The 14,966-nt window shown below is 36.1% G+C and overlaps 1 protein-coding gene and 1 non-coding gene across 5 annotated transcripts in view; both read left to right on the top strand.

The window, feature by feature from the left end:
• NSD1 (nuclear receptor binding SET domain protein 1) overlaps positions 1-14,966 on the top strand; it is a 146,508-nt gene that overhangs the window by 85,232 nt on the left and 46,310 nt on the right. For all 4 annotated transcript variants that reach the window (XM_028102646.2, XM_028102645.2, XM_028102648.2 and 1 more), the window contains exons 6-9: positions 7,374-7,498; positions 10,431-10,701; positions 11,903-12,012; positions 14,038-14,113. In XM_028102646.2, the coding sequence (XP_027958447.1) occupies positions 7,374-7,498; positions 10,431-10,701; positions 11,903-12,012; positions 14,038-14,113 (582 nt within the window). The remainder of the gene's footprint in view (positions 1-7,373; positions 7,499-10,430; positions 10,702-11,902; positions 12,013-14,037; positions 14,114-14,966) is intronic.
• TRNAN-GUU (transfer RNA asparagine (anticodon GUU)) lies at positions 14,438-14,510 on the top strand. The gene has a single exon. It is a non-coding gene; the product is annotated as a tRNA-Asn (tRNA).

Below are 14,966 nucleotides of genomic sequence, written 5' to 3'. Positions count from 1 at the left end.
AGAGAGAGAGAGAGAGAGAGAGAGAGCACAAGTAGGCAGAGCAGCAGACAGAGGAAGAGGGAGAAGCAGGCTCTCCGCCAAGCAGGGAGCCTGATGCAGGGCTCCGTCCTGGGACCCTGGGATCATGACCTGAGTCGAAGGCAGCCGCTTAACCGACTGAGCCACCCAGGCACCCCTTTCGTGTCTTTTTAATGCCAAATATTACTCCATTGTATGAACAAACCATATTTTATTCTTTCATCAACTTAGACATTTGGATTGTTTCTACTTTTTGGCCTTTATGAATGAATAATGGTATCATTTGAACATTTGTGTGCAGTGTTTTGTGTGGCTATATTTTCATTTATACTGTTTATATATTTAGAAGCAGAATTACTGGGTCATTTGGTAATTATATATATAAAACTTTTGAAGAACTGCCAGAATGTTTTGCCAAAGCTGTTTTGACATTTTACGTTCATATTAGCAATATATAAGGGATCCAGTTTCTCTGCCTCTCTACTCACACCTATTTGAAATAGCTGCCCTAGTCAGTGTCATGTGGTATTTCATTATTTTGCTATGATTTGCATTTCCCTGAGGGCTATTGATATTAAGCATCTCTTCACGTATTTAGTGGTCTCCTGTAAATCTTTTGCAGAAACATCTGTCTAGATCCTTTGCCTATTTTTTAATCGGGCTATTTGTCTTTTTATTTAATTGTAAGAATTCTTGGTGTAGATCTCAGTATTATTGGATATGATTCACAAGTATTTTCTTACATTTAGTGGGTTTACCATTTACATTTTTGATTTCTATATTTTGAAGCACAAGTGTTTTTAATTAGGATGAAGTCTAGTGTTTTCCTTGGTTGCTTGTGCTTTTGGTGTCATGTCTGAGTAACCATTGCCTAATCCAGTTTTCTCAGCACCATTTATGTTAAAAAGGATATTATTTTCCCATTGAATCGTCTTGGCATCTTAGCTGAAAATCATTTGACCATAATGTGAGGATTTATTTCTGGGCCCTCAACTCCTTTCTTTTGATATATATTTCTTGTCTTTATGTCAGTACCACAAAGTCTTAATTACCCTATTTTTACAGTAATTAATTATTGTAGTTTTGAAATTGGAAATTATGAGTCCTCCAACTTTGTTTTCAAGATTGTTTGGCTTTTCTGGATCTTCACATTTCCATTTTAATTTTAGGACCAGTGTGTTAATTGCTGCAAAAAACCAGCTGGGATTTTGATAAGGGTTGTACTAGATTGTATGTCATTTTGGGCAGTGTTGCTATTGTTAATATTAAGTTTTCTAAACTCTACACAAGGGATGGCTTTCCATTAATTTAGTTGTGTTTCATTTATTTCAATGATGTTTTGTAGTTTTCTGTGTATAAGTCTTGTGCTTTTATTCAGTTTATTCTTAAGTATTTTATTGTTGTTAAAAATTTTATTCATTTTTGATGCTCCTTAGAAATAGTTTCCTTAATTTCATTCTTAGGTTGCTCATTGCAAGTATACAGAAATATAGTTGATATTTGTATATTGATTTTGCATGTTGCAACCTTGCTGAACCCATTTTTTTTTTTAGTTCTGATTGTTTTCTTGTGAATTGCTTAGGATTTTTTTTGTACACGATCATGTCATCGACTAATAGAGAAAGTCTTACTTCATCCTTTCTAATCTGGATGTCTTTTATTTATTTTTTTTCTTGCCTAATTCCTCAGCTAAAGCCTCCGGAACAGTGTTAAGCTTAAGTGGAGTAAACAGGCATTCTTGTCTTGTTCCCGATCTTAGGGAGAAAGCATCCAGTCTTTTAGCATTAACTGTGATGTTGGCTATGACTTTGAAAGATGGCCTTTCAGGTTGAGAAAGTTCCCTTATATACTTCATTTGTTAGATGGTTTTTCTGTGTCTGTTGAGATGATCATTCCTTTTTTACTCCCTTTTTTCTGTTAACATGATGTATTAATTACATTGATTGATTTTCTTATGGGAACTGCAAATACACAGGAGGACCAATCACAGCTTCTCAAGGACTTATTCTCTCTCTTGCTCCCCTTCTGCTTTGTGCCAAAGTGCCTTTCCCTGTGGTCTTCTGGAGATTTGGACATGGTGTACTTTTGCTTTGTTGTGACTCTGATGATAGAGTCCTTTGGGGCACTAGTTTATTCTCTTTTAAACTGCTCCCCCTTACTCTTTAGCAGGATCACAAAAAAGCCCTCAGGACAAAATCCATATCTCTGGGTTATTACTTTTGTTAGTTTTTGGTTTGTAGTTCTTCACAGTCTTGTCAGTGCTTTGCTGACAAATTTTTAAAACACTTTATACAGCATTTCATTTGTTTTCAACAGAGGTTGGACTCAGTAACTTAACTATTATTATGAAGAAATGTTTGGATTTTTGCCCTTTTACCCCCTTCCTTTAACTTTTTGCTTTTGAGATTTCAGATCTAGGAAAGTAGAGGTATGACAAGGGCTAATAATGTGTTAGGAGTGATATTGCTGTTAGTACTGTAGTCCTTTAGGAAAATTCACCATTTTGATGAAAAAAAAAAGAAAACTTTGTAATTTAGTCTTAAAAAAACTTTATTCAGTATAGTTGAATATAGTTAACTGTATATACCGTAAGGTTCACACATTTTAAGTGCATAAGGAAGTGATTTTTAGTAAATTTGTTGAGTTGTGCAACCATTCCCATAAATCAGTTTTAGAACATTTCTTCTACCTAGTAAGATTTTTCTATCCCATTTATAGTTAGTCTGTTTGTACTCCCAGCCCAGCAACCACTAATCCACCACTACCTATCCCCACTCCCATTTGCCTTTTCTGGATATTTCATATTAATGGAATCATAAAATATGTAACTCTTTGTGCCTTGCTCTTTTCATTTAGCATGATGTTTCTGGTTTTGTGATTTATACATGTTTAGCATATATCATTATTTGGTTTTTATTGCTGGATAGTATTCCAGGGCACAGATATACCACATTTTATGTATCTGTTCTTCAGTTGGTGTACATTTGGGGTTGATTTAACTTTTTGGATATTTTATTATTTTAGCTGGTTTATGTACACACTCTGTACTCTAAAAAGATACTGCTAAACTTCCTGTATGAGCAATTTATATCCATTCTTTACAACAGGTTCTGGCCCTGTGCTAGGGCCAACCTTCCTTGATGTGTATTTGCCAAGAAATTTAATGATGGTCATACTTTGGCTCCTGCTCTGTTTCTTATTTGCTCTGTGCCATGTTTTGAGGTTTGCATGATTTACTCATCTCTCCATTAACTTTTGTAATTTTCTACCTTTTAATATTTCCCTTTAGTATCCAAAAGGTCATATTCCTCTTTTGTTCTTGATATTCTTTATGTTAATTTGGCAAGCCACTTCCTTTTGGCCATTTATAGAGTAGTTGGGTATGGTGAGTTAGTTCTCTAGTTTCTTTCAACTCAAAAGTGGTTTTACCGGATGAGCAATCTAGTTTAGGTGAGAACATAGGTGGGAGTAGGGGGTTTTGGTAGCAGGTGTGGTTGAAGAGGGCAAGAAACAGAAGCTCAGGAACAGCCAGGAGACCTTTTGGGTTTTAAGTCATTCAATTGTGGCCAGGCTGTTTTCATTTACAGTGTGTTACCCTGTTGTACATTTAAGAGGGTTAATTGGTAATCTTTTTCTTAAAAGGACAAATAGTAAATATTTTAGGCTTTGCAAGCCATACTGTCTCCTGTCACTCTTAACTCTTTGTGACACAAAAGCAGTCATAAGCCATTGGTAAACAAATGAGCATGGCTATATTACAGTAAAATTTATTAACTAAAACAGTCACATTGGTAGTTTGCCAAACCCTAAACCTTTAAAGGATTGTTTCATATAATGTTGGTGAGGAGCAATGTATGTACTTGAGGTTTTTTGTTTGTGGGGGGTTTCTTTGGGGGGGGCAGCAAAACAAGGTTTATTGAGCATAGCAAAGTGATAGTACAAAGCTCCCGAGGAGGGAGGGGACCCAAGAGGGTTGCCTGCAATGTATGTACTTGTGCAGGAACCTGTAGTATGTCAGATACAGTTTTTACATTAATTTCCAGCCTTTTGTGCTCTTTGCCAGTTTTCTTGTGGATCTTAAGGAAATAAAGAACTGAAGGACTAAAACTTAGTCTGGGAACTTATTCTGTGAGACAAGTGAACCCAAAGACAGAATGGGGGACAGCAGCTTCAGGAGGAAAGAGGGGATGGATTAGCCCATGGAACCTTCTAAGAAGACAGAATATAACCTGTCTAGGACTGAGATCTAATTAATGTGGGGAGGTAGTAATGGATGGGGGCTGTGGGGATGGGATAGGATAAGGGATATGATGATGTGATAGCATAGGTATCTGTTTTAGTAAAAAGAACCCAGTGGTTTTGGAGCATGGAGAGATTTTGATTGGAATCATGGACTTGCCCTGTAAGTGATGGACTAACTTGAGTGGGCTTAGGCAAGGCACTTTCCTCTTTGAGCCTCAGTTATTATTATTATTTTTTTTAAGTAATCTCTACACCCAATGTGGGGATTAGACTTAGAACCCTGAGATCCAGAGTAGCGCTCTACTGACTGAACCAGCCAGACACCTCTCAGTTACATTTTTTATGAAATGGTGATGTCATAACTTACCTTGAAGTGAAGATTAGAAATTCATGAATGTTAAATGGCTGAACCGTGACTTGCATGCACATAGTAAACCCATGTTATTCCCTATCATTTCTTTGGTCTTATTTGTGTTTAAAAATGTCATTGGTGTTTGAAAATTTGGATGCTATCTAATGGGAATATATTAAAGACATAATCTATTTGCCTCAGAGCGTAAAGTTATTACCCATTAATTGTCACAGGTACAGATGCATATACTTATTTCAAGATGTATTTTGGCTTATTTCTTTTCTCTAAGAGAGAGTTTTTAAACATTATTATTTGAGGGGAACATTTGAAGTAATTGTTTGGCTGATGATTTTAACTTCTTTTGAAATGCTTGGGAAATCTCGCCGGTTTGGGTCACTTACAGGTTTATTGTCTAAAACTGAGAAGTTAGGAAAATTGCATTGGTTGAAAGGTTTAACAAGCCCTATAATTACATTGGGAGCTCTGTAGGTACATAATTTTGATAACTGTTTCAGCCTCTATCATTTTAACTTTTTATTTTTTATTAATACTTTATTTTTTTAGAGCAGTTTTAGGTTTGTAGCAAAATTGAGAAGGCACAGAGATTTCCTATAGTCGGTGTCCACTCACATGCACAACCTTCCCTATTATCAACACCCCCACTGGAGTGGTACATTTGTTACAATTGATGAATCTACATTGACACATTATAATCACCCGAAGTCCACAGTTTACCTTAGGGTTCATTCTGGGTGTTGTACATTCTTTGGGTTTGGATGAATATATAATGACTTGTATTCATGATTATGGTATCATACAGAGTATCTTCACTGCTGTAAAAATCCTCTGTGTTCTGCTTATCTATTCTATTCCTCCCTCCCATGTGCATGCCCCCCCCCAACCCATCCCCTGGTAACCACTTTTTATTGTCTTCATAGTTTTGCCTTTTCCAGAATGTATGTATGTAATCATATATATAGCCTTTTCACATTGACTTTTTTCACTTGGTATATGCATTTTAGTGTCCTCCATGTCTTTTCATGGCTTGATACCTCATCTCTTTAGTGCTGAATAATACTCTATTATCTGTACATACCACAGTTGATTTATCCATTCACCTACATCTTGGTGGCTTCCAAGTTTTGATAATTATGAATAAAGCTGCTTTAAAAATCCATGTGAAGGTTTTTGGGTGAATATAAGTTTTCATCTCCTTTTATATTAGATTTAAATAGTTAAACTAGGTGGTATATTACTACTATTTATTGCTATGAAATTACAGTAATTAGAATTAGAAAAAAATTATTTTTCATATCTCATCCTAACAAAGTTTTATGGCTTTTTTCCATATGTGCTATCTAAGGAGTAAAAGCCTTTGCCAAGTTTACTGTGCCTATGATTTGACCTTTTCCTTTTGGTCTCAACTTTTGCATTTCTTTGATTGAAAGAACACCAGTGTTCCTCATTCAACTGAGGCAGAAGTAGTTTCTTCTGAGGTTATTGTGTCATGAAATACCTCTTGCCTCTTGAGTAGACTATATCCTACATTCTGTATGCATTAGCTTTTGCTCCCAAAGACCTTATAAAATGACTATAACATGTTAAACTGGGACACAGTCTTATTGGGAAATTATAATAGATATTTGTTTTACCATTAATTCAAAGAAAAGTGGTATGATATTTTGAATTTTTTTTTAAGATTTTATTTATTTGAGAGAGAGAATGAGAGATAGAGAGCGAGCATGAGAGGGGGGAGGGTCAGAGGGAGAAGCAGACTCTCTGCTGAGCAGGGAGCCCGATGCGGGGACTCTATCCCGGGACTCCAGGATCATGACCTGAGCCGAAGGCAGTCGCCTAACCAACTGAGCCACCCAGGCGCCCGATATTTTGAAATTTTGACCATAAAACATAACATTTTTTTTTTCTTAAAAGGTACCCCGAACTCTGTATTTTTATCTTATTTTCTGTCTTTGGCATACGTGCCATATGCTTTTTATGTCATTGAGGTAATGGTATACATATAATTAATTATATTTTTTAATGATTCTATTTAGAAATATTCCTCAGTTTTCTAATGTGAAACTCACATCACAACTATGGTATGAAGTGTGTGTAAAGTGCTTTTGAAATTCACATGGTAGTACTGATTAGATAAATATTCTATCTGAAATATCTGTCTTGTATTCTGTGTAATCCGGAGAGGTGTTATTAAAATAATTTATGGTATATTTTATGAATTTGCTTGATTTAGACTTTTATTTAAGATTTTTATTTATTTATTAGAGAGAGAACATGAGGGCGGGGGTAGGCAGAGGGGGAGGGAGAAGCAGACTTCCCCCTGAGCAGGGCCCACCCCCGACGCGGGGCTTGATCCCAGGAGCCTGGGATTATGACCTGGGCCGAAGGCAGACACTTAACCAACTGAGTCACCCAGGTGCCTCTAGATTATATTTTAACGTTAGCTGTATCTGTCACTATGGGACACTAGTTAGTTTCAGATTAATCTTTTTTTTATCTTTCCCTTAACTTCAGATGGGCTGTGTATATTTGTATAGAGCAACAAAAGTTGCTCTCAATCTCCTCCCTCAACTTCCATATGTGATAAACCATAGGAAATCACTTTTAGCCTCTTAGAGCTTAAGCAGATTGTTTTTGAGAGTTTCCCATCTCTGTACCTTTGAGAGTACAGGGATGGTTGCATGAAAGCAGTGGGCTTTCCTCTAACATTTTGGTTAATATGAACTTGTTTCTCCTCTTTTAGCTGTGCGGTCAGAGAAGAAACGCCTTAGGAAGCCAAGCAAGTGGCTTCTGGAATATACAGAAGAATATGATCAGATATTTGCTCCTAAGAAAAAACAAAAGAAGGTGCAGGAACAGGTGCACAAGGTATATTCCACCATTTTAATAGTCTTTTCATCAGTACTTTTAGGATATTGCAGTTTTGCCTTCAATATCATGTTTTGTCTGCATGGGATAATAATTTCCTTAACTGGCATCTTGCTTTTTCCATTTTTTACCGCCAGCTTTTGGCACTACTTAGAATATACATGAAAGGTATAAATGGCTTTATGCACTGTGAGTAGTATATATATATATAAATTTTTTTCTCCCTTTGCTTTCAGAGAGTAATGATTTAGGAATATTATTATGACAAAATATTAAAATTGTAGAATATAAAATATGGTAGGATCATAATTTTTTATTTTTATTTATTTTTTTTAAGATTTATTTATTTGAGAGGGAGAGCATGTAGAGGAGGGCCAGAGGAAGAGGGAAAGAATCTGAAGCCGACTCTGTGCTGAACATGGACCCCATGTGGGGCTCAATCTCATGACTCTGAGATCATGAGCTGAGCCAAAGCCAAGAATCAGGCTCAACTGACTGCGCCACCGAAACCCCCAGGATTATAATTTTTTAAACAAATGCTATTGATACCTTATTTGCTTTATTTTTTAATTCAATTTTTTAAAAAATTTTTAAGTAATCTCTACACCCAATGTGGGGCTCAGACTCATGACCCTGAGATCAAGAGTTGCAGACACTTCCAACTGAGCCAGCCAGGCACCCCTTAATTCAATTTTTTTTTTTTAAGATTTTATTTATTCATCTGAGAGATAGCGAGACAGAGGAGAGCACAAGCAAGGGGAGAGGTAGAGAGAGGGAGAAGCAGACTCCCTGCTGAGCTGGGAGCCAGACGTGGGGTTCAATCCCAGGACCTGGAGATCATGACCTGAGCTGAAGACACATGCTTAACCATCTGAGCCACCCAGGCGCCCCGCTTAATTCAATTTTTTTAAGCTCAGTTACTTTACGGTGAATTAGAGACATTTTACCTTCTATCCCTAAATAATATGCACCTCTAAAAAATAGAACATTTTCCTTCATAAATGATTTAATTTTACTGCATCTTATAAGATCAGTTTATCTAATAACAACAAATCCATATTCAGATTCCCTCACTTGTCCTCTAACCTTTACATTTGGTTTATTCATTCTAGGACTACACATTATATCTGGTTGTTAGATTTCTTAAATTTCTTTAAATCCAGAACAGTCCCCCTTTTTTCATGACCCTAAGTAATGAGAAACCTTTACAGTATCCCCCTTCTAGATTTGTATGATTGCTTCTTCATATGTTTCACTAAACTCTTCTCTATCTCTCTTGTTATGTGGAAATTATAACTAATAATTTGATGGATTCAAGTTAAACAATTTTAGCTAGATTAAATTATAGGTGCTATTGTGTCATATATCGCATGACATTAGAAGTTGTCCAGAGTCCTGACTGATTTCCTTTCTTTTAAGTCATTTTGCTCCCTTTGACCAAGAAGGAATATATGGGGGTGCCTGGGTGGCTCAGTTGGTTGAGCGTCTGTCTCTTGATTTCAGTTCAGGTCATGATCTCAGGATCCTGGGATCAAGCCCTGCATTGGGCTCCGCACTCAGCAGGAAGTCTACTTCTCTGCCTGTCTTCTTCTGCCCTGCTCGCAGGCTCTCTCTGTCTCTAAAATAAACAAATCAAATCAAATAAAAAAAAAATCTTTAAAAAAATGAAGCAGCATGTCTGTAATTACTTTGGCTTCAAAAGAATGTCCTCTTCTCTATCCACCATTTCCCTGATGGCTTTTAAAAATTTCAATCGAGGGGTGCCTGGGTGGCTCAGTCATTAAGCGTCTGCCTTCGGCTCGGGTCATGGTCCCAGGTTCCTGGGATCGAGCCCCGCATCGGGCTCCCTGCTCGGCAGGAAGCCTGTTCTCCCACTCCCACTCCCCCTGCTTGTGTTCCCTCTCTCGCTGTGTCTGTCAAATAAATAAATAAAATCTTTCAAAAAAAATAAAAATTTCAGTCGAAGAATCCTTGTCTGTATCAATAATTTCATTAGGGGTTATAAAATGAAAACTTACAGATTTTATTATTTCTTCTACTTTTACTAGCTGGCGAACTGTCTCATTAACTGAACACTTTATTTTCTTGATATACATGAAAGGAAGCATAAATGCTTATTTCTTTCCTATTAATTTACTAACTTAACATTGGGAATTCATTATTAGCTGCTTTATTGGTGACATATTAGGAAATCTTTTTGTGGGTAGGGAGCGTTATCACTGGCATTAATGAATTTTTATATAGCTTTAGTGTATTTCAACTGCATTTTTTCCCTTTTAAAAAATTATATATAACAAAGTTTGTAATTTAAACTTTTAGGTATACAGTTGTGTGTCATTAAGTACATTCACATTGTTGTGAACCATCACCACCATCCATCATCTCTAGAATTTTTTCATGTTTCCAAACTAAATTTCTGTACCTATTAAAAAAAATAACTTCCCACTTTCCTCTCAGCTCCTGGCAACCACCATTCTATTTTCTTTTCCTTCTTCTTCTTCCTCTTTTTTTTTTTTGAGAGAGAGAGCGCACACACATATGCATGTTGGGGAGAGGTAGGACAGAGGGCCGAGAGAGAATCTTAGGCTCCATGCCTAGCACAGAGCCCAGTGTGGGGCTCGATCTCATGACCCTGAGATCATGACCAGAGCCAAAATCAAGAGTCTGTTAGATGCTTAACTGACTGAGCCACCCATCCTCCCCCAATCTATTTTCTGTCTTGATGAATTTTACTGTTCTAGGTAAACCTCATCTACGTAGAATCATACAATATTTGTCTTTTTGTGTATGGCTTATTTCACTTAGCATAATATCTTCAGGGTTCATCCATGTTGTAGCATGTGTCAGAATTTCATTAAGTGTATTACTCTTTTTGACACTGAAATTATAGCAACTTTGGTCTATGGATTCTACTTTTATTTTTTGCTCTTAGGTAAGTTCCCGCTGTGAAGAGGAAAACCTTTTAGCCCGATGTCGATCTAGTGCTCAGAACAAGCAGGTGGATGAGAATTCTTTGATTTCAACCAAAGAAGAGCCTCCAGTTCTTGAAAGGGAGGCTCCATTTTTGGAAGGGCCCTTGGCTCAGTCAGAACTTGGAGGTGGACATGCTGAGTTGCCACAGCTGACCTTGTCTGTGCCTGTGGCTCCGGAAGTCTCTCCACGGCCTGCCCTTGAGTCTGAGGAATTGCTAGTTAAAACACCAGGTAAGATGGGGATGGGGTCTCAGAATGTAAGTAGATATGATTTTAGCATGTTGTGATGAAAAGCCAATAGTGAATCTCTGTATAGCAAGCTACCCATGTTTGTCCTGGGAAATCCTGAAAGTGCCGCCTAATTTGATATAATTAATAACCATGAATTGGTGGTACACTGTCCAGAAGACATGTTTTAAAAACAACTCTCCTTACTCCACTGTTACTCTTCATGTTGTTGATCAAACAGGTGTGAGTCAACACTCAGGATAGCAGGGTTTGGGAGAGGGGCTCTACACACTAATAAACACATGAAACTTATGCTTTAGATACTAGCTCTGTCAGTTCTTGTGTTACTTAGGAAGTTGTTTAACCTCTGAACTCGTTTCTTTTATGAAATGGACATCATAATGTAATTTACCCGATACATTGTAAGTAGCTAAGTGTAAATATTCCCTTTAAGTTAATTACCAATTGTTTTTCACTTTATCATTCTTTATATACATGTCACCTGGTGTGAGTTGAATCTAAACATACTATCTCTAATTTACCTTCTGATTTTTGAATATTGTAGTCACTCAAGGAAAATTTTGGATGTAACTTTTTTATATTCCCAGCAATAGCTTGGGATGATAGTCCTTTATTAAAAAAAAAATATCCCAATTGTGCTTATTAATCAAGTAAGACAGAATCAAAAAGAATTTAAAAATAGTAAAGATACTGTTTCATAATTTAGCATGTACCAAACTGTTATTAGGCTCTTGTATATGATTCTTAAGAACAGTCCTACAAAGTAAATGTGTTTTTTGTTTGTTCAGGAGCAGAATAAAATTTCTAATCTTGGTCCTATTCCCAGAATTCAGGCTCTACTCCACCTCACTTCTCTTTTTGTCTTTACTATCAATTAATTAAGATAGTTCTGCCCTTTTGATTTCTCCCTTAGTCCTTTGATGATACACAGACACACAGACAGACGTAAGAACATTTTCAGATTAGTTTGTGTTTGTATTGAGAATTGTTTTCCTGTTTTTTTATGTTAACTAATATTTTAGAATAAATAAATACATTCCTATCCTGCCCCTCCCCAGAAGATGAGGAGGAAAACATAAAAAAATATGGTGACTCATTTTTCTGTGGCATAATAGATTTTTTTTTTTTAATTAGTTTGTGCCTAGTTTCTAAATCATCTAATGAAAAGATACATGCATTTCAGGAAATTATGAAAGTAAACGTCAGAGAAAACCAACTAAGAAACTTCTTGAATCCAATGATTTAGACCCTGGATTTATGCCCAAGAAAGGGGATCTTGGCCTTTCTAAAAAGGTATGTTATTTTAGTCAATTCTAAAATATGATTAAACCATATGTAAATACGGGATTTTAAAAACAAATCTTTTAGGAATACTTAGCAACATTGATGCACACATACATAGACATTACAGAATGTCAGAGTATACTCGTTTGGTCTAAGAGATCCTATATTGAGAAGCTGTTTTGCATTTTTGTGGACATGAGTATCAGGTGGTTTTAGATGTTCTTTTCAAGTGAAAATGAAAAGAGCTTTTAAAATTGAGTATAGTGTGTGTGTGTTGTTATTTCTTTTCTGGGATTAAAACCTCACCTGCTTTCTACTTCACCTCTGTCTCTGTGAGCCACTAACCTACTCTTATCCCATTGCCTTATCTGCATAACACCTCAGAAAAGACTCCGCTCATTTATATACCAGGCAGAAACATTTGAACCTAAGTTTTTGAGTTTGCAAACATGGTTTTTATTGGCCAAGAAGGCATCATTAAATGGTAGGTGGAAATAGAAGGTTATTTTCCTGGATATTAATTTTTAGGGAACATCCTGTTGCTCATATGTGTGAGGAGTAAATCAGTGTGTTAGAAATTCAGTTGTTAGGGTGCACAGATTTCCTATTAAAATTTTCTTTCTTTAAAGGAAAAATGCAGATTGTAAGCAAATCAAATATAGAGTTTTTAGACTTTTATCAGCTATAACAGGCTTCTATCATTTAATCCTGTATTGAGGATCCTAGTTTTTGTTTTTGTGAGTTATTCACCCATCTGGATTAGCATGTAATTATAAAACTCAATTTATTCGTGTGTTTGTACCTCATTTTAAAGTCTGCATTATATCCTTTAAGTCTTTTACTCTTCTCAAAGTCCATTTCCTAAGACATGTCCTAGTAAGGCTGTGATAGTTTCCTTCTGCAGTGCTTTCTCTCTTGACTTTGTCTTATTCAAATCTTAGCCACTTGCAAGATTGTTGGAAGAGGTAGGTGGTAAGGGACAAGGAAACTATGATTCATTTGAATATTTTGAGCATGGAAGTAACATTTGCTAACAGGTGATAAATTTAGTAGTATTATACAAGGTGAATTATGTAAGGCTGTTGCATTACTGCTACAAGTGAGGTAATGACAAATTTTAAAGAAAATCAGAATTTGGGCCAGCTTAGTGAATGATACTTTACCTGTTTTATTGAGATATAATTAATATACATAAGTTAATGATTTGATTAATGTATATAGTGAGCATTTGGAAATTCACTGCCGTATTTTAGCTTGTTTTGACCTCAAAATTTAGGAACTTTATAGCAAGAATAGCATCTGTTATGTTGACTTTTTGTGGCCGCTAAATTTTGTTTTACAGTCCTGCTGAAGAATATTTTTATTGTAGAAGACACTTGCTTGGACTGGAACTGATTCATACAAGCATTAGTAGTAGGGGAATAAAATGTGTAGGAAATTACTCTTGATGCCTGAGTGTTTTGTTTTGAGTTTTAATGTTGCTTTCATTTATATTAATCTGCAGCCAATTAAATCAGAAAGACATTCCATGATTCAGAACTTTCTGGTGTATGTGCTGCTGAAGTGAGCACTGATTCAAAGCTTTTTAATAGTTAGAATTCATCAAATAAGTTTTTGTAAAATCTAATGGCTATAAATGCAGTCTTAAGAAGATAGATTTTAAATGCAGGGTGGTATGGAATAGAACTGAGATGGTGGGTCTCTGGAAATACACCCTTTCTCTTTGTCTACCACTTCAATCAGAGCACCATTCTGTATCTGCTTGATATATTGGGAATCTCTGATTAACCCCCACACCCTAAAGGAGTATGTGTTTGTATGAGTCTTTTGGAGCTGTTTTTTGTGTGTGTGTTTTTTTGATGTCTTTTTTTCCCCATGTAGTTTCTGTTCAACCCATTATTAATATTTTGTTTATTTAATTGTCAGAAACAGCCAGGATTTCTGTATCTGTGATAATAGTTCATATTTGGCATATAATATAAAGGGTTTATTTTCTGTTCCTCTGTAAATCTGTTGCATTTTGTTTATTTGTAGTGTTATGAAGCTGGTCACTTGGAGAATGACATTAATGAATCACGTGCTGCATCTCATTCTAAAGAGTATGGTGGAGGTGCGTATTTTTGAGATTTAAAAAAATGTAATGCATGGGGCACCTGGGTGGCTCAGTTGTTGGGTGTCTGCCTTCGGCTCGGGTCATGATCCCAGGGTCCGAGCCCTGCTCCATAGGAAGCCTGCTTCTTCCTCTCCCATTCCCCCTGCTTGTGTTCCCTCTCTCACTGTGTGCGTCTTTGTCAGGTAAATAAATAAAATCTTAAAAAAAAAAAAGTAATGCAAAATAACTATGAAGCACCTCCTCAGCTAACTAGAAAAGTTGTTACATATGTAAGCAAGACCAGTGAGGTTGCAACTTCCAAGACTTATTTGCCCATCGGGCACCTGGCTGGCTCAGTTGGAAGAGCATGAGACTGTTGATCTCAGGGCCATGAGTTTGAGCCCCATATTGGGTGTAGAGATTACTTAAAAATAAATAAAATAAAATCTAAAAAAAAAAACCCCAATCTTGTTTGCCTGAATATGCTTCCTAACATGATGCATGACACTAGAGGATGATCATTTTCAGCTTTATGTTGAAATTAGTTACATGGAGTAAGGAAAAGTTAGGAACAATAAAGAAAATCTGCTACTTAATGTTCTTATTAGATGATTCTCTAACTGTAATCATTACTTTCTTGGCTTTGATTCAGTTTTTATTCTATAGGACAGAAAATGTGGAATCTGAGTTGAGAGGAAAATTACAAGGCTTCTAAGCCTATTTTTCACAAATAGTCTTAGTTTCTTTTGTCACATCTATGATTTTTGGTGAGTGAGCATATGCTTGAAAAAGCTTATATTTTGAGTGTGGTCCATGTAGTTGCTTCTTTTAAGGGCTTGGAAATCTTTTATATTTTATATATATTTTTTGA

Source organism: Eumetopias jubatus, unplaced genomic scaffold (assembly GCF_037043125.1).
Source record: "Eumetopias jubatus isolate StellerSeaLion01/CBP00866 unplaced genomic scaffold, mEumJub1_p1.0 scaffold_5, whole genome shotgun sequence".
NCBI lineage: Eukaryota > Metazoa > Chordata > Mammalia > Carnivora > Otariidae > Eumetopias > Eumetopias jubatus.
This window is presented reverse-complemented; position numbering and strand designations above follow the sequence as displayed.